The following is a 20346-nucleotide window of genomic DNA, read 5'->3' on the forward strand; positions in this document are numbered from 1 at the left end:
TCCAAAGACACTCGCTAATTTCTAGGGATGTACTGTGGAGAGCATTCTCAATAACTGTGTCAGTGTCTAGTATGAGGTGGGGGGGGGGGGGTTGCTGCACAGGATCGAAAGAAGCCACAGAAAGTTGTGAACTCAGTCAGCTCCATCGTGGCCACTCGCCTCCCCAGCATCCAGGACATCTTCAAAGGTTCATTTATTATCAAAGCATGTATCCATATACAACTCTGAAATCTGTCTTCTCCAGTTAGCCACGAAACAAAGAAAGGACATGAAAGTCATTCAGAGAGAAACATCAAACCCACCCCCTGCACAAAAAAGAAAAGCATCCTGATCATCAATCCCCAAAACCCCCCTCCCCTGCACAAAATGGAACAGGAACATCGACCCCCAAACACCCTCCCTTCCCACAACAAAACAGAAAAGGAACGGGCGATAAGAAACACAGAATATAAAAACCATAATTCTGAAAATGTCCACACCCACAGTCCATAAACGCAATAATCCAATCCATAAACACAGAACCACAACACCATCCTACGATATTACCGACATTCATCAAAGAGGGAAAGCACACAAGGCAGAGGGGCCTACCCACCTGCCACAGTGAGACACGTGGTGAGAGGCCACTCACAGATTCCTTCTCCAGCAGCAATCAAAAGGTAGGCATTCGGCACTGGCTGAACTCTCGTTTGACTTCTGAATTCGCCTCAATATACCAATCTTCCTCAACGTTTTAATTGGTGATTAAGGAACGCTTTAACAGGCGAAATGGAGTCAAACATTAACCCATGCCCAGTCTCAAAGTTTCTTCACATTGAGGCTGTTTGAGTACAAACTTGTTTGCCGGAATCTTCTTGGAGGCAGCAAAGTGCTGGATCACTCAGTCAACCTCCAAACTGTAAATCACAGGCTCTAACAGTCCAGAAACACACTTAAGGCAAAAAAACAGATGTAAAGGAAGTTAAAAAGGCATTTTCGTGAGCTATCTGGAAGATGTCAACCGAGGGAGCATTGCATGCTGGCACCGTATCGAGGAGTGATGCCTCAAAAAGGCGGCATCCATCATTAAGGACCCTATGTCACCATAGAGGACATTCCCTCTTCTCATTGTTATGTCAGGAGAGAGGTACAGGAGCCTGAAGGCACACACTCAATGATTCAGGAACAGCTTCTTCCCCTCTGCCATCCGATTTCTGAACAGACATTGAACCCATGAACACTACCTCACTACATTTTTGCACTACTTATTTGATTTAACTATTATATATATATTACTGTAAATCAGTTTTTTATTAACAATGTACTGTTGCTGAAAAAACAACAAATTTCATGACATATGCCGGTGATATTAAACCCGATTCTGAATTCTGAATGAAGTTCTGTATTTTTGTTCTAGTTATGTTCTTTTTTAAAAAAATAATTTTTTATGAATGTTTTGCATCTGATGCTATGTTCCTGAGTTGCTGCTGCAAGTTTTTCATTACAGCACTGTATACCTGTATTTGCGCAATGAATAACTCGAATTCGATCCATGTTTCTATTTTAAATTAATCAGTATTTATTTACATGTTAATTTGATGAAAGTCAGAACCGACTACTATCTATCCCTAATTGATTTTCACATCTTTACGTATAAAAAAATGAAAGCATTTGAATTGGCTGCGTTTCCTTCACTCTGCTTCTGGTGTTAGGGCACAAAGCGAGCAATCCCCTGCACCCCACACGTCCCCCGCTCCCACCAAACGGTGATGGGAGGAGTTAATATGACGGACCGGAAGCAGCGGCTTGGGGATGGTTAGAGGGAGGGACTCCCTTGGATACCGGAGAGGCGTTGCCAGGTGCGAGCAAAAGCAAGCAGGTGGGGCTAAAAAAAATGCAGCGACGAAGAAGAATAAATGCATATCGAAATGAATAGATTGGAAAATATGGGGAAATTATAGAAATTGTAATGAAACAGTCCTTCGAGAGGAAGTAGATACATAAATAGGATGCAGCCCATGTTGATAATGAATAGCGTATACCGCTTTGACTGTTGCTGTGTTAAGGTAAGAGCACAATGCCGTCCTGTAGGTTACCGTTGTTCTGCCGAGTAGCTGCAGATATGAATAACATTAGAGCCGAGGAATATCCTGTAGAATGTCCTACCACATTCTGGCAGACAGTAATCCTAACACAACACATTGAAAGCGATGTTGATCTGATCAGTCCGCGGTAAAAGGATTTGCAATGACACACTTTTGTCACAAAGCAAAGAACTTACTGAGATTGGCATTCTCCCATGGTCCATCAGCCTGAAAAATAGTCCGGTATCTAGGTCGACAGTCTTTTTCCTCAGCCTAATGAATTTGAACTTTTTGAATTTTCAAGGTATTGTGTGTTAAGACTTTTTTTGGTCTTTTTTTTACTTTTTGCAATAATCAGTGTGTGTATATATATATAAATATATACACACACACATATATACACACAGTACTATAAATTACAATAAGAATTATATATATAGTTCTTATTGTAATTTATAGTACTGTGTGTATATATGTGTATTTATATAGTTCTTATTGTAACTTACAGTTTTTATTACAATGTTTTGCAATGTACTGCTGGCCTAAAACAACAAATTTCATGACATATGCCAGTGATATTAATTCCGACTCTTTCATTTCTGTAAACAACCTCCCCCTCACTTTTGAGTTTGAAAATATGGAGACTTTATGTGCCAAGTTCACACTCCATGTTAGAAGAATGATAAAGATGATGGTACATGACATCAAGTTTGTAACTATACGTGGTTAGCTTTTACTTTTCTAGATAATTTAAGTAAATAAGGCAACAATAATCTTCCTTAATATCATGCAGTCTTGGTCATTGCATTCTGTACACGTTGCCAGCAGACAACATTTAATTTGATGCTCTGCAATTACAGTAGATCTCTAATGATTTGGCAAGGACAGAATTTTGGTGGTGCAGGACTAGCAGGTTTTCCAGAGTTTTAGATATTATTACACAAATAAATCTTTAATTCATTGTTTTCTAAACACTATATCATATTCGAGTAAGTTTTCTAATAAGCAGTTAAGTTTCAATGGCATGTGGAAAATTGGAAGCTATTCCAATAGAAGAGGGCCGTAAAAGAAATGCCCCAGTGAGTTGACTGTTAATGTGGGAACATAAGAAATAGGAGCAGGAGTAGGCCATCTGGCCCATCAAGCCTGCTCCGCCATTCAATAAGATAATGGCTGATTTGGCCATGGACTCATCTCCACCTACCTGCCTTCTCCCCATAACCCTTAATTCCCCTACTATGCAAAAATCTATCCAACCTTGTCTCTAATATATTTATTGGGTTAGCCTCCACTGCTTCATTGAGCAGAGAATTCCACAGATTCACCACCCTCTGGGAAAAGCAGTTCCTCCTCATCTCCATCCTAAATTTACTCCCCTGAATCTTGAGGCTATGTCCCCTAGTTCTAGTGTTCCTCCAAATTGGAAGGAATTCCTGGTGAGTAGGAAAGGAGCAAATATTACCTGGTGAACCAAATATTGTACCGCCGGGATTCTGAATGGTCAGATGCAGGATTGTTGGAGCTTTGCTGTGTATATAGCTCCTTTTAATGTATTCTGATACCTAATTACAGTATCTTTGGCTACATAACTAATAACAAGTACTTTATTGATCTCAAATAGCAAATTCTTTAAATAAACCTGTTGCAAAAAGATATTTATCAAAACATTTTTGGAAGCACTGTAGATGTGTATCTAATTAAAGTTTTAAGAAGTCTACTTAACTGCGACTTCAATTTGATTCCTGCACAGTTTATTTTCCTTTCTCATAGGGCCTGGACTTTGCCATGCATCGAGTTGAAGGGTGCCATTAAGTGCAGCTTGATACCATGTCACCAAGTAAGCTCTTCACATGCCCGTTAGCTGATACCAGTTGATGCTTTGCTGGCATGGGGAAACTGCAAAGCAAACAGAAACACAACATATCTCGATACAGGTATTGTGAGAGTACAGAGACCATAAATGACAGTGGTAATGATAAACAACAATTAACAAATATATCATCACATTCATTGCAGGTTACTCTCCAGAAATAAGGATGTGCAAAGTAAGAATTTGTTGGTGTTTCTTCTTGGAATATGGTTAAATATAGAACACACATCTCTACCAAAGGAGGTGTAGGGCACTCCTTCCCTCTGCTAGCCTGCAGGTCACCCTTGGGCAAGGTGTAACACCTGCTTAGACCCACCCCCACCCCCCCAAACAGGGTCATGTGAAGCCATGGGAGCTGATGGTGGATGGTCGTATGAACAACTTGTATGTATCACAGGTCCTGGTTATGCGACCACTGATGCCAGACAGACAGTCTCTGAAGAGCATTGATATTGGCTGGGGTCACCTGTCTTGTAAAGCCACTGCCCAGAAGAAGGCAATGGCAAATCACTTCTGTAGAAATATTTGTCTAGAACCATCATGGTCAAGGATAGACCATGATTGCTGACTCTTAACGCTTCATACCGCCAAATCATATCGTTTCCTTGCAGCCCAGTGGTTGGGGACCACTGGCCTGCGTCATATGACACAGCACATAATGATGATAGAACATAGAACAGTACAGCACTAGAACAGGCTTTTTGGCCCATAATGTTGTGCAGAACCAATTCAGTTAGTAATCAAATGGCCAACTAAACTAATCCCTTCTGCCTACACAATGTCCATATCCTACCATTTCCCTCACATGTCTGTGCCTAAACAACTCAAAAGTCCCTGATGCATCTGCCTCTACACCACCCCAGGCAGAGCACTTCAGGCACCTGCCTCTCTCTGTTTAAAAAAAAAAAAAACAATAAAATAAACTTGTCCCTCACATTTCCTTTGAACTTACCCCCCTCACCTTAAGTGCATGTCCTCTGGTAGTAGACATTTTTAAACCCTAGGAGAAAGGTACTATCTGCTCAATCTATGCCCTCATAATCTTATAAACCTCTGTCAGATCTCTCCTCAGCCTCTGCTGCTCCAAAGAAAACAACCAAAGTTTGTCCAACCTCTCATTATAGCACATGCCCTCCAGTCCTTACAGCATCCTGGTAAACTTCTGCAACCTCTCCAAAGCCTCAACATCCTTCATATAATGGGGCGACCGGAACTGTATGCAATACTCCAGATGTGTCTGTATGGTGTTTTGTAAAACTACAACATAACTTCCTGACGTTTGAACTCACTGCCTCAAAGCATGCCATATGCCTTCTTAACCACCCTATCAACCTGTGTAGTCACTTTCATAGAGCTGTAAACTTGCTCATCAACACTCGTAAGGGTCTTTCCCTTTAACAGTGTACTGTCGCTTTACATTTGATGTACCCAGGTGCAATGCCAAAGTTAATGTGCTGTTTATGCTCGTCCCGAGTTGTTTGAAGCCCACTTCATTCTAATGTATAACACAGGCTATACATGTTATGTGAGGCAGTATATTTATTTTCATGGCTCCAATCCACCTTTTTAAAAACACCTATTTGCCACAGAGATATTTGAACTTTTAGACTTGTGGCCTGCTGCAACAATAACAAAACAATCTCTGATCTGACTTTCTTTTAAGTATGTAAGAATTGAGTTTGAATATGAATTGTTTAACTGGTGTGATCCCAATCCATTGACTATTCCCCAGAACCTTTAATGTGTTTTTTCCTTTATTGCCTTTTTCTATTTAAGAAATGTTTGTGGACTTATGTAATCTGCTTCTTAAAAATCCTGTTTATCTCAAATTTTTACATTCAACTGAAACATTAACGAACTCGCATCAAGTCTTGTCTTATTCAAGGAGTCCTACACTAATATTGAGAAGTCCCCATTCTATACCAATCCCAGGTTTTGTGCAGGTGTTGTCAATAAGCTGTAGCTTAGCTGTCAATCTTGTGTATGTGGTCCTGATGTTCCAATTTGCCAAAGGGCTGGTCTTCCTCTTCTTTTCATTTTGTTTTGTCTGCGTCAATGCATATGGTCCACATATTGAGTTTACATTTCAAGGATACTTTGAAGCAATTGGACAGTGGCAGGTCAATATCTTAATAGTTAAGGGGGGGCAACTTCAGCTGACCTCTGGACTTGATGGCAGCAGCTTTGCTGTCCATTCTCTACACCAGTCAAGTTGGGCTAATCACTGTCTGGTGTGGGGGGTGGGGGCTACTACACAGAATTGAAGTAAGCTTCAGAGAGTTATAAAATTAGTCATCTCCATCATGGGTACTAGCTTCTGTAGTATCCAAGACATCTTCAAGGACCAGTGCCTAAGAAAATCAGCTTCCATCAGTAAGGACCCTCACCACTCAGAACATGCCATCTTTTCATTGTTGCCATCAGGTAGGAGGTACAGAAGCCTGAAGGCACACAGTCAGCAATTCAGGAACAGCTTCTTCCCCCCCCCCCCCCACCCCCGCCATCGAATTTCTGAATGGACATTGAACCCATGAACACTGCCTCACTCTTTTTATTTTAATTTCTGTTTTTGCACTACTTATCTAAATTTAACTAGTATATACACATACACACCGCAATTCAATTTTTTAATGTTTATCATGTATTGCATTGTACTGCTGCCATAAAGTTAACAAATTTCATAGCATATGCCAATGACATTAAATCTGATTCTCATTCTCATTCTAAAGTATTATTTTAATGTTCTACAAATAAAATGTAGTCTTTTGTTTATGTCACAAGCCTGGGTAAAATATATGAAAGTTCTGGCTATTCATACATTAGAGTCCCATTACCCTTCCTCAACCACTGAAAGCAGTGGCAGGGTCCAAAGGAATGCAGATTTTGACACTGACTTTGTTGCAAGAGTTAATGAAAACACATTCATGGCATTAATCCATGTTTGGATTCTACTTCAGACTTTTTGGGTTTACTGCCTTGGGTTTCCTCCCTGTACTTGTGTGCCTTTTTGTTAACGCAAGACAAAGAAAAAGAGCTTCTTGTCCAGTGCTAGGATTTGGTTCATACGTGCCACAGGACTGATGAAGAGTTTTGGTCTGAAACGTTGACGGACAGACAGACAGACATACTTTATTGATCCCGAGGGAAATTGGGTTTCGTTACAGTTGCACCAACCAAGAATAGTGTAGAAATATAGCAATATAAAACCATAAATAATTAAATAATAATTAGTAAATTATTCCAAGTGGAAATAAATCCAGGACCAGTCTATTGGCTCAGGGTGTCTGACACTCCGAGGGAGGAGTTGTCAGACTATACTCTTTTCCGTAGATGCTGCCTGGCCTGCTGAGTTCCTCCAGCATTTTCTATGGGTTGCTTGGATTTTCAGCATCTGCAGATTTTCTCTTGTTTGTGATTGGATGCCTATATGCCCGTTGACTTGTGCATTGCACGTCTAGGACCCAAAACTCCCCTATAGCTTTAGCAAAGGCCACAGTAGAACCAATTTCTTTGTTTTGCCATGTGCAGGCATAACAGAAGACTTCCTGACGAAAAGATTTACTAAGTTGTCTCTCCTTATTGTATTGCTGATGGTAAGTAAGCCACCCCCCAGCATCTGGCACAGAAACTGCCAGCAGGTGATGTGTTAACTCTTTTCACACGCACACAAGTAGCATCACATCAATCTGTGATGCATTGTGATCTGACAGCTACTCGTGAATAAAATTGCAGCAGCCTTGCACTGTAAGTAGTCATTTTACTTTTAAAGCAATGAAGGGGGAAGAGGTTAAATTCTAATCCATGTGGCTTACTCTGGCATTGAAAACTGGAAATGCTGAAATACTCAGTTGGCCAGGCATAATCTTTGGACAGGACATAGTTAACAAATAATGTCTGAGACTCCTGGTTTCATTTCAGCTTTCTGACTTCAGTATTTTTTTTTGCTTTTCATTTATTAGAGCATAAAACATTGGAGCAGAATTAGGCCATTCAACCCATTGCATCTGCTCCACCATTCAAACATGGCTAATTCAATTTCCCTCTCAACCCCATTCTCCTGCCTTCTCCCCAGAACCTTTAATGTCGTACTAATTAAGAACCTATTAACCTCAGCTTTGAATATACCCAATGACTTGGCCTCCACAGCCATCTGTGACAATGTATTCTACAGATTCACCACCACCTGGCTAAAGGAATTACTCTTCATTGCTGTTTTAAAGGGATGTTCTCTTATTCTGAGGTTGTGCCCTTTAATCTTAGGCTCTCCCACTATTGGCAACATCCTCTGCATATTCCCCCTTTCAATACTCAGTAGGTTTGATTCTTCATTTCCCCCTTCATTCATCTAATTTACAGCAAGTACAGGCCTGGATCCGCCAAATGATCCTCATACATTAACCCTTCCATTCTGGGGATCATTCTTGTAAACCTCCTGGCACATTGTTTCTTAGACTGTAATGTCTGCATTATAAAGCCTCAGCACTGGTAGGTTGAAGTTTGTTTTGAATTTGATTATTCTTTCCAGGATTGGTAGAGGTGAGAACTGCTATTCCACCACTCAAACCCTGCAGCAATACAGTCCTGCACACACTGATGCTGTGACATCACTAGCCTCCCTCTCAAGTGAACGATGTGTGTCCGGTGGAAATGACAAGGTGAGATTTTTACCTTCTGAAAGAGTAAAAATGGAAGGAAGGTGTTTGAGAGGGACTTTACCTCAATGTGTAGTACAAAAGAGCTTTATGATATTAAATCTAATATATACATCCATGCGTGTGCATGTATACGTACACACACACATACATACCCATACTGTCATAATGCAGCTCTTTCTCCCATCTCTCCAGTTTTGTGTCTTACTGTAGTATTCTTTCTAATTTATGAAGGGTAGTACAGCTAGTGTACTGTGTATGTTGTAATGTCAATTCATCCTGAAGTGTAAATTCCACCTTATTCACTATTTGACATGGTTATTCAAAATAGGTTGCTGTTATGGCATCTACAGTCTATATGTAAATTCTTGCAAATATTTATGTACCAATTTAACTCAGTACTGGAATCACATAGCTCTCATTTCCTTGCCTTGTAGATTGTAGTCATATATAACTGGAAATCTGGTGGCGTGCAGCAGAAATTTGTGGGCCATGAACATGCTGTCACCAAGGTAAGGACAGTGGCCACTTTATACGGTACACCTGTACACCTGCTCCTTGATGCAAATATCTAATCAGCCAATCAATGTGGCAGCAACTCAATGCGTAAACACATGCAGGCATGATCAAGATATTAAGTTGTTCAGACCAAACCAGAATAGGAAAGAAATGTGATCTAAGTGGCTTTAACTGTGAAATGATTGTTAGTGCCTAAAAGGGCGATTTGAGTATTTCAGAAACTGCTGATCTCCTTGGATTTTCACCCATAAAGGTCTCTAGAATTTACAGAGAAAACAAAAAGAAAACGAGTAAGTTGCAGTTCTGTGGGCAAAAATGCCTTGTTAATGAGAGAGGTCAGAGGAAAATGGCCAGACTGGTCCAAGATGACAGGAAGGTAATAGTAACTCAAAATAACTGTGTTACAACAGTGGTGTGCAGAAGAGCATCTCTGAATGCACAACACATCAAACCATGAAGTGGATGGGTTACAATAGCAAAGACCACACGCATATATTCAGTGGTCACTTCAGGAGGTACCTAATAAAGTGGCCAGTGAGTGTATTTACCAATCAAGATGCATAAGAGGAGAAGTGGGGGTATATCATGGACTACATTTTCTGAGGTCAAGTTTTAAATCCTAGGGATTAAGTTACACATTTGTAATAGAATAACATAGTCCTTTTGTAATGATTTTTGTTCTGAAGTATGGATCTTAAATAGGTGTGTTAAGTTTAAACTCAAATCATGGAGGGTAATCCATTTTAATAGGCACACCACGTGGATGTGGTGTGAATCTACAAGTACCTGGGGGGTGCACCTGGATGACAAACTTGAGTGGAGCACCAACAAAGAGGCTATGTACAAAAAGGGCCAGAGTCACCTCTACTTCCTGAGGAAGCTGAGGTCCTTTGGAGTATGCAGGCCTCTCCTTCACATGTTCTACCAGTCTGTTGTCGCCAGTACAATCTTCTATGCGGTGGTGTGCTGGGACAATGGCATCAACACGGGTGATGCCAACAGGCTCAGTAAACTGATTGGAAAGGCTGGCTCTGTTATAGGAGTCAAACTGGACACACTGGAGGTTGTGGTAGAACAAAGAACCCCACGGAATATCCTGGCAATTCTGGACAATGTTTTTCACCTTCTGCATGCCACCTTGGCTGAACAGAGGAACACTTTTAGTAATAGACTAAGACAACTGCACTGCTCCAAAGAGTGCTATATGAGGTCATTCTTACCCTCAGCCATTAGACTCTATAATAAGTCAACCTATAGCTGGGGAAGTGATGACCCTCTCCTGTTAAACTGTTTGGGGCAACTTATTTTTTACTCTTTCTACTTCTCTTCTAATATTTATATCTGTGCACTTGTAATGCTACTGTGACACTGTAATTTCCTTTGGGATTAATAACTTGTATATCTATCTACAATTCTGTGGTGCAGTCTTAAACTGAAGTACTTGTCACAAAAATACTGCCGGTTCTAAAAGTTGTTATAAGTAATCTAAAGAGCAGTATTACTATATTTCCAAGGATTGTCATCAACTATGGCCTCACTAATCTTCTAGTTTCTTCAAATCAATTAATATTTATAAACAGTGATATCCATGTTGAAAAAAAGTACAGTCGGCCCTCCTAATATGCGAGGGATTTGTTCTGGGATCCCTCACGGATACCAAAATTCGCAGATGCTCAAGTCCCTTATTCAGCCTGTCTCAATGCGCTGGACCTTAGGACCCAGCAGAACCCCAGACCTTATTTAACCTGTCGCAGTGCAGTGGACATTAGGACCCGGCGGTAGACATCTGAATCCGCAATGTTTCTGTTCACGAAAATAATCACGATCGCAATTGAAAATAAAGTGGAAATAATAAAGCGATCAGAAAGAGGTGAAACGCCATCGGTCATTGGAAAAGTGTTAGGCTACGTCAGTCAACAATCGGAGCAATTTTAAAGGATGAAGTGAGAAAGGCTGTGCTCCAATGGAAGCTACAATTATTACTAAGCAACGTAGTGGTTTAATTATTGGGTTTTGGGGTTTTGTGTTTTTGATCCTCCACATCAACCCGGCACGGTGGAGAGCGCACTCGGGAGCAGTCTGTCACTGGATCAAACTCAGGAACTTCCGTTCCCGAGCCCGGTGCTGAAACTTACATTTTTAAGTGTTTTATATGCATAGAAAGGTAAGATATATACTATATACTGAGGCAAATGTTTGACTAACTGACGCTAAATAATACTGGATATACCTGTTCTGACTTACTTAGTAAGAGAACTTCTGATTGTTTTCGATCCCGATCCACGATAACCCACACACATCCTCCCGTATACTTTAAATCATCTCTAGATCACTTATAATACCTAATACAATGTAAATGCTATGTAAACTAGTTGTTATACTGCATTGTTTAGGGAATAATGACAAGAAAAAAAAGTCTGTACATGCTCGAACAGCAAGTGCTGGAAGAGCACTTCCGGGTTTTCGCGATTTGCGGTTGGTTGAATTCGCGCTTGCGGAATTCGCGGATAAGAAGGGCCGACTGTACTGTTTACAACCCTCTACATTCTCCCCTACTCATCTTCTTATGTATTTTAAGTGTGTGTGTTTTGTTTCTTATACAAATTTTCAATTGAATAGAATCCATGATTTCACTCCTGCTTTCTGCTTTAGTGTATCTTTTCATGACTATGAAATGACGTGACAAATTGCACAGGCCTGAGAGCTGACCTGTAGCTTTCTCCTGCCTTTATGAAAACGTGTAATTCTTCTTGTAACCCTCAGGCTCAGCCAGCATGTGTTCTTCTAGGGGAAAACAACTTCTGGCCCCGCCAAACTGAGAAATCTCGTTTGTGTGGATGCTGCGTGATGTGTTGCCTGGTTACAAATCTGCACCGCAAGATATCAAACAGTACACAATATGCAATTAAACGATTGATCTTTATAATTCTTAATTTGACTATATGGTTAGTAAAGAAACAAAAAAAAAGAAAATAAAAACACAAAATGCTGGCAGAATTCAGCAGGCTAAACAGCATCTATGGGAGGAGGTAGTGACGACGTTTCGGGCCAAAACCCTTCATCAGGAGTGAAGTAACATGGGATGGTTGAGGGGGGATAAGAAGTGGGGGGAGGGATGAAGTAGAGAGCTGGGAAGTGATAGGCTGAAGGGAAATGGGCTAGGGGAAGGTGGAGAATTATGGGAAATAAAAGAGAAAGAAAGGGGAGATTATAGTAAGGGGGGGAAAAGAGAGAGAAAGAGAACCAGACTAAAATTATAGATAGGGATGGGGTAAGGGGTGTCTGTGAATTGAATGTTCCAACGGAGGTCTGTGAGTTAAATGTTCATGCCGGCAGCTAGGAGGCCACCTAGGCGGGAGATAAGGTGTTGCTCCATCAACCTGCGTGTGGCCTCATCTTGACGGTAGAGGAGGCCATGGACAGACATATCGGAGTGGGAGTGGTCTGTGGAATGGAAGTGTGTGGCCACAGGGAGATCCCGCCACTGCTGGAGGACTGAGCGCGGGTGTTCGGCGAAACGGTCTCCCAGTCTGCGGCGGGTCTCCCCAATGTATAAATGGCCACATCGGGAGCACCGGAAACAGTATGTCATCCCAGCTGACTCGCAGGTGAAGTAGTGCCTCACCTGAAAGGACTGTCTGGGGCCTAGGATGGTGGTGAGGGAAGAAGTGTGGGGGCAGGTGTAGCACTTCTTCCGCAGGGATAAGTGCCTGGAGGGAGGTCGGTGGGGAGGGATGGGGGGGATGAATGGACAAGGGAGTCGCGTAGGAAGCGATCCCTGTGGAAAACCGAGAGTGGGGGGGAGGGGAAGATGTGTCTGGTGGTGGGATCCCGTAGCAGGTGGCGGAAGTTACAGAGGATTATACGTTGGATCTGTAGGCTGGTAGGGTGATAGGTGAGGACTCGGGGGACTGTATCCCTGTTGGGCTGGCGGGGGGATAGGGTGAGGGCAGAGGTGCGTGAAATACGGGAGATGTGATGGAGGGCAGAGTTGATAGTGGACGAAGGGAAGCCCCTTTCTTTAAAAAAAGGAAGACATCTCCTTTGTCCTAGAATGAAAGGCCTCATCCTGAGAGCAGATGCAGCGGAGGCGGAGGAATTGAGAGAAAGGGATAGTATTTTTGCAGGAGACAGGGTGGGAGGAGGAATAGTCTAGGTAGCTGTGAGAGTCTGTAGGTTTGTAGTAGACATCGGAAGAAAAGGGCCTATTCTCATAGAACAGTCCATTGCGCATTGTTGGAGCTCACCATTTGTTAATTTGTTCCCGTCGACCTCCAAGCGTAGCCAGCCCTCGGCCCCTCGCTCCTCAGTCCACTCTGTCCAGTGGTTTTCTGGCTCTCTCCATTCGCGTCCTCTCTCTCCATTGCTCCCCGACGAAAGACCACGAAAATCTTTCTTCACAACTCACAGACTCACAAGAAAGAACAACATTTCTCTCGTTGGATATAGCCTCTGCATTCCAAAGCCCCATTATCTCTAGTCATAACAAAAACATTGCTGCTACAGAGAAACCATTACCTTAGCAGTGGAACATTACATAAAAGCCATTACAGTAGCCTTGGCAATGAAACTTACAGCGTGTTACATTCTTTATAACTATGCAGGGAATGTACACACATCTTTTCTTAACAAATAAAATGGATGGGGGAGGATATAGAAGGTTAGAAACTTTGGTCATGTCCCATAAGTATGCATACTTAAAGCTCAAACTGCTCAAGTCCAGCCACCTTATTTGATTGTCACCAAAACCCCTGGTTTGAAGATTAATATTAGTGTTAAAACTGTTTGATTTGGGGCAATTGAACTTCAGCCAGCCTCTCTACGTTTCTCCCTGTTTTCATTTCTATTTCCTGTTTTGTCCATTTGAAATCAAAAGCCACAATGGATCCCCAATATCACCTTTAAGTAAGTAACTTGGACTAGATTAATTTTCATAGGCATCTAGTTTTAAGATTTTGAGCAGTTTTATTGGGCTGTGTGATGAAGCTGATGTGTGGGAAGGTCATCTGGTCCAATTTAATGCATATGCTTTGTCTTTGCATTTGTTGAATGTGCATATGACATGCATAAAGCTGCCAAATAGTGCAAGGTTTTCTAATTTGTCAGCTGCTATTTCCAGCTGTCTACTAGGAGATTAAGGGGTGAAGTAGGTGAGAGTGCAAAATGGTCAGTGGTAGTTTGAAATCCATTGCTACATTGAAATGACCAGTGCGTTCGGTCACAGCGGCTTCTGTGGTGTCAACAAAAAGTGCTACTTCTTTTTAAACATATTTTTAATAATGGCAAAATCCTGCAATGCATCAAGAACTTAAAGTACTACAGGTCTGCCCCTTCAGCGAGGTGCTCCCTGATGGAGAAAAAGGAGCTGCGCAGCGTGCTACTGTCTGAGTCAAAGGACACTCACAGACTACTAGCGAGTGACCATTTTGTTTGCTTTTCTTGTGATCACAAGGCCCTTTTGAACATTGTTAACGTGGAATGCTGCAAGTCCAATTTACCGGTTTATTGGTGAGAGCAGGGGTGGATTGCGTGGGAGCCATGTGGCCTTGTTCATAGTGAAGAGCGGGCCTCAAGCCATGGTGTTGCCTGTTTGCAGCTGCCAGGGGCGGTGTGGTGCAGCGTCCAGGCTGGAGTTGGTGCCCCCGCCCCACCCCAATGTTTACTGAACAGACAACTAGCTCTGCTGTAGTCAACTGCAAACTTCGGCATCATTAAATGGATTCAAGGCCTCAAGCCACAGTGTTGCCTGAGTGTTGGAGCCAGTGCACTTCACCAGGGGTGGCTTGAGTTTGGACTCTTTTACTGAGTGGCTGTATCATTCTGTCTTTATACTGTATGTGCTATCTGTGCGTCGTGTTTTCTGTGACTATCGGTACTATGTTTTGCACCTTGGACCTGGAGTAGTGTTGTCTTGTTTGGCTGTGTTCATGAGTATTCAGGTATGGTTGAATGACATTAAACTTGAATTGAATTGAATGTGGGTATTTTAAATTATACCTCTCATTTCATTTCAGGTAACCTGCAACTTTCAGTCAAATAGAATCTTCAGCGCTTCACGTGATAAAACTGCCCTGATGTGGGATGTGGATTGTAAAGCTGGACCACTGCAGGAGTTTACTGGCCATGCACTGGGGGTATCAGGCCTAGCTGTGAGCCCAGGTTTGGATATTGGAAGCTATTGTTCTCTGTAACACCTTAGTTTTTTTATTTTGTTGTTGAGTGCATTGCCATAGTATATTTGAATAGGGTAGATTGAGGGTCAGCAGAAAATTCAAAATGGGGTTGAATACAAAGATAAGCAGATTAGGCTTCAGTTAGATAAGGTATAGGTGAAACTATACCTGGAGCACTGTGTCCAGTATTCTACTTATTTAAGGAAAGATGTTAAGGTGTAAGAAACAATTCAAAAAAGATTCACAAATTTAATGCCTGGGTCAGAATGGATATGGCAGGGTATTTCCTCTGGGGCGAATCTAAAACAAAGGGGAGTCACTATTTTAAACTGAAGGATCACCCGTGTAAAAAGGGAATGGAATTAAATTATTTTATCTCAGGGGTTATGAGTCTCTGAATCTCTCTTCAGAGGATGGTGGAAAGCAGACTCTTAGAATACTCTTAATACAGGAGCAGATTTATACTTGATAAGCGAAGGGATGAAACATTATGTGGATGGAGACAATGCAGAGTTGAGGTTATAATTAGAACAGCCAAGATCTTAATAAATGGCAGAACAAATGTAGGAGGCCAAATAATCTAGTCCTTCTAAATTGTATGTTTTCAGGCAAGTTGAGTAATGATGACAAAGTGAGAGGCTCACCGGGTGAGACAAGTGAAAAATATCTAAAGGATATTTAAGGAAAATGTGATGTCTATATGATAATTTTTAAAAATTGATAAGCAGGAAGAAAAGGAGAAACTGAGAGGAAGGTTATAGAATGGACACGAAGCAGTGAAAAGGACAAGAAGAGAAGAATGCCATTTTTTCTGTGAGCTCTAATTAGTATTTTGTTAACAGATGTTCAGTCTCTTTCCTGACTCTTTTTGGGGACCACATTCAAGAAGGCATTGCACCCTCTTGGGACTTCCATTATGAAACTGATTGATTGTGGTGCAAAACTGCCTTTTTTTGCATATCCTGGTATTTTCCATCTCTTTCCAGGTGGCTTGCAACTGTGTACAGGATCTCGAGATAACTCCATGTGTACCTGGGATGTGGAAACTGGAATCTGTCTACTGAAATCTGCTATTTCCAGGAATCTGGTAGGGCTGATTAAAAATGTTTGCTGTGTTCCACCTCCCACAACCCCACCACCACCCAATACTTATGAATACAATGCAAAAAACAACCGGTATTTCAGATGGCCTGTTAAATTGATTCACCATGTACCCTCTCAGAGGACTGTAAAAGACCCCATGGACTGGTTTAAAAAGCGGGTTAGTTGTACCTCTGACCTCTGACACCACAAGGTCCTTTCAGCATCTACTAGGCACAAACTGGGGGCATGATGGAATGAATAGCCTCTGCTTCAGGACAAACCAACCCAAATGACTGGGTATCCCACCACCCTAAATATTCATCCCCTCTACCATCAGTGCACGGCACCATCTTATGGCACCATCTATAAAATGAAATGCGTTCCAGCTGCACCTACAAATCTTCACTGTCTACTGTCAAGAAAGACAAAGACAGTAAGTGCTTGGGAGTATGACTACCTGCAAGGTTCCCTCCACATCATTCCCCATCCTGATCTGGAAATGTTTTGCTAGTCTGCGTGGGGTTAGTCATTGCTGGCATCTGTATCCCACTGAACAGCTCTGTGAGAACATCTTCACCAGTAAGACTGCAGAGGTTCAAGGAGGTGGCTCACCACCAACTTTTCAAGGCATTTAGGAATCAGCCAGCCTGTATTTGCCATCAATACCCAAATCCAAAAGAAGTAGTTATCGACGTACATTATTTAACTGTACATCTCACTGGTGCTTGTTGTGTGCGTTGGCTGCTACATTTCATGCACTGGAACTGTTAGTGCATTCCAAAATAAAAACAAAAGCAGCAAAGTGCACGAAGTCTAAGGTTATGAAAGATGCCACATTTTCTTTACGTTGATCACTCGGTTATGACTGTTACTTATTTTGTTCCAACTTAATTTGTTAATGTGACTCAAGCTAGAAATCACAGTGCACCCAAAAGGATGAGTTATATAGATGTTGCACTGAGGTGGCAACAACTGTTTCAATCGTGCCTTCCTACTGTAAGTTTCCATTGGCTTGGGATCCGAGGCTTGGAAACATTGCCCCTTTTTAAACCTAAGAAAATCAGCAGCTAACATGAAGGTAAATTCAGGGATTGTGGTGGTCACTGGGCAAAGGCCTAGTATGGCTTGTTGTGCTGAAGAAGATGCATGGGGGGGGGGGGCGGGGAAGGTGTGGGTGCAGAGGAGGAAAAAGAATCAGAAATCTGTCTGAGCCAGGAAGGAGAAGGGGACCGCAGCTATGAAGTGTGACCTGAGTAAGTGGTTACTGGTTGTGACGATCAAGCACAGGATCTGCCGAGGATCAGAGCTGATCCTGACCCTGAGAGTTGAAGGGCTTAGAGGAGTGTGGATAAGGTTGTTTGTGATCATCATCAGGGACTTTGCTTAATTGTTGTAGAGGGAGATCATTAGATTGGAGACTGAGGCTTAGAGAAATTATATGGTCAGGAGAATATACGATCCATTACAATTTTGAATCTGGGATATAAGTTTGACAGTCGCCTGGCAAGGGTCACAGAACAGCTGGGGAAAGGTAAGGCTGTTTTGCCAAAGGAGTTACCAATCATATTTATTCAGAGACAAGATGGTCTAAATTCTCTCAATATGCCCTACTGTCAGAAGTATCAAGGTGACACATACCCAAAAATACCACTCAAATTACGTGTATAATTCATCATAATTTGGAAACAACATTTACATTTCAATTCTAGCAAAAGATTGATTTTCAATTGCAACTTGATTTCTTTTCCCTATACTCTTACATTTTTTTATTGGAAGTGTACTCTGTACATCTGATTCAGTAACACACAAAAAACAGAAGCATAGTGTCTGGTAATTTGACTACTAAAGAATACAGTGAGACATAGATCAGTTGAAGATTTTGGCAGGGAAGTGACAAATGGAGTTTAATCTGGGGAAGTGTGAGGTGTTACACTTTGGGAGGTCAAATGGAAGGAGAATGCATATAGTTAATGGTAGGCCTGTATTAGTATTGATGTATAAAGGGAGATTGAGGTCCAGGTCGATAGTTTATTGAAAGTGATTACACAGAGATAAAATGATAAATTAGAGAATGGTAGGGGGTTTGGGTATGAGTAAAGAGGTCCCTTATTGCAATTACAGTATATATAACTTCAGTCAGACCACACTTGGAGTATTGTTTGCAGTTCTGGTTGGCCCATTATAGGAATGATTTTGAGATTAGGGATAAGGTGCAGACATTTACCAGGATGCTGCCTGGATTAGAGGGTATAGGATATAAGAACAGGTTGGACAAAATTGGGCTATTCTCCATAGAGCATCAGGAGGCTGAGAGAAAACCTGATAGAGGTTTTATAACAACACACACAAAATGCTGGTGGAACACAGCAGGCCAGGCAGCATCTATAGGGAGAAGCACTGTCAACATTTCGGGCTGAGACTTTATAAATTATGAAAGATATAGATAGGGTAGACAGTCAAAATCTGTTTCCCAGGGCAAAACTGTCAAATACTAGAGGACATGGTTTTAAGATTAGAGCAGGAAATTTAAAGGTTATGTGAGAGGCAGGGTTTTTAGGCAGAGTAGTTGGTGCTTGGAATGGTAGTAGTAGAATCGATCAGATTGATGGAGTTTAAGAGGCTTCTAGATAAATACATGAATATTAGCAGAAAGTTAAAGGATTCAGAAGCTTTTAAACACCAACAGAAGGCAACTAGAAAAGCAGTAAGGAGATAAGAGTTTAAATATAAAGATAAGCTAGCTGATAATATAAAAAGATATAAGAATTTTTTTTCAGATATATAAAAAGTAAAAGAGAGGTGAGAGTGGATATTGGATCATGGGAAAATGGCGTTGGAGAGGTATTAGTGGGGGACAAAGAAATGGCAGATGAACTTAATAGGTATATTGTGTCAGTCTTCATTGTGGAAAACACTAGCAGAAATTCAAGAGTGTCAGAACAGAAGTGAGTGTAGTTACTATTACAAGAAAGAAGGTACTTGGAGAAACTGCAAGGTCTGAAGGTAGATAAGTCACCCAGACCAGACGGACTACACCCCAGGGTTGATGAAGAGGTTGTGGTGGCATTAATAGTGATCTTTCAAGAATGACTATATTCTGGAATGGTTCCAGAGCACTGGAAAATTGCAAATGTCCTTCCACTCTTTAAGAAGGAGGAAGGCCAGTTAGCCAAGGTTGGGAAGATGTTGGAGTCCATTACTAAGATGAGTTTTGGAGTGCTTGAAGGCTTCATGATAAAATAGGCAGAAGTCAGCATGGTTTCCTTGATGGGAAATCTTGCCTGACAAATCTGTTGGAATTCTTTGAGGAAGTAACAGTCAGGATCGACAAAAGAAACCACACTTGGAGTATTGTTTGCAGTTAGTGGTTGATGTGTACTTGGATTTTCCAAAAGCCTTTGACAAGGTGCCACAAATCAGGCTGCTTATCAAGATAAGAGCCCATGGTATTTCAGGAAAAACACTAGCATGGGTAGAAGATTAGCTGACTAGCAGAAGGCGGAGAGTGGGAATAAAGGGGGCCTATTCTGATTGGCTGCTGATGACTAGTGGTGTTCCACACCAGTCACTATTGGGACAGCTTCTTTTCACATTATATGTCAATGATTTGGATGATGGGATTGATAGCTTTGTGGCCATTTTGGGGACAGTACAAAGATGGGTGAAGAGGCTGGTGGTATGGAGGAAGCAGAGCGCCTGCCGAAAGACTTAGACTGATTTGGAGAATGGGAAAAGGAGTAGTAGATGGAATATAGTGAAGAGAAGTGAACGGTCATGCAATCTGGTAGAAGGAATAAAGGTGTAGGCTATTTTCTAAATGGCAAGAAATTTCAGTATCAGAATTGCAAAGGGACTTTGGAGTCCTTGTGCAGGATTCCCTAAAGGTTTATTTGCAGATTGTGTTAGTTGTAAGGAAGGCAAATGCAATGTTAGCATTCATTTTGAGATGAATAGGATATAAAAGCAAGGATGTAATGCTGAGGCTT

At 41.6% G+C, this 20346-nt stretch overlaps 1 protein-coding gene across 2 annotated transcripts in view; it reads left to right on the forward strand.

Moving 5' to 3' along the window:
• Positions 1-1812: 1812 nt before the first annotated feature.
• The window catches only part of wdr31 (WD repeat domain 31), a 42925-nt gene continuing 24391 nt past the window's right edge, over positions 1813-20346 (forward strand). The window contains exons 1-6 of one of the 2 annotated variants that reach the window (XM_073052175.1): positions 1813-2045; positions 3834-3997; positions 8459-8588; positions 9023-9097; positions 15119-15263; positions 16264-16364. In XM_073052175.1, the coding sequence (XP_072908276.1) occupies positions 3951-3997; positions 8459-8588; positions 9023-9097; positions 15119-15263; positions 16264-16364 (498 nt within the window). In that variant the 5' untranslated portion in view covers positions 1813-2045; positions 3834-3950. The remainder of the gene's footprint in view (positions 2046-3833; positions 3998-8458; positions 8589-9022; positions 9098-15118; positions 15264-16263; positions 16365-20346) is intronic. The other variant, XM_073052176.1, reaches the window with a different exon arrangement.

Source organism: Hemitrygon akajei, chromosome 7, assembly GCF_048418815.1.
Source record: "Hemitrygon akajei chromosome 7, sHemAka1.3, whole genome shotgun sequence".
NCBI classification, from domain to species: Eukaryota; Metazoa; Chordata; class Chondrichthyes; order Myliobatiformes; family Dasyatidae; genus Hemitrygon; species Hemitrygon akajei.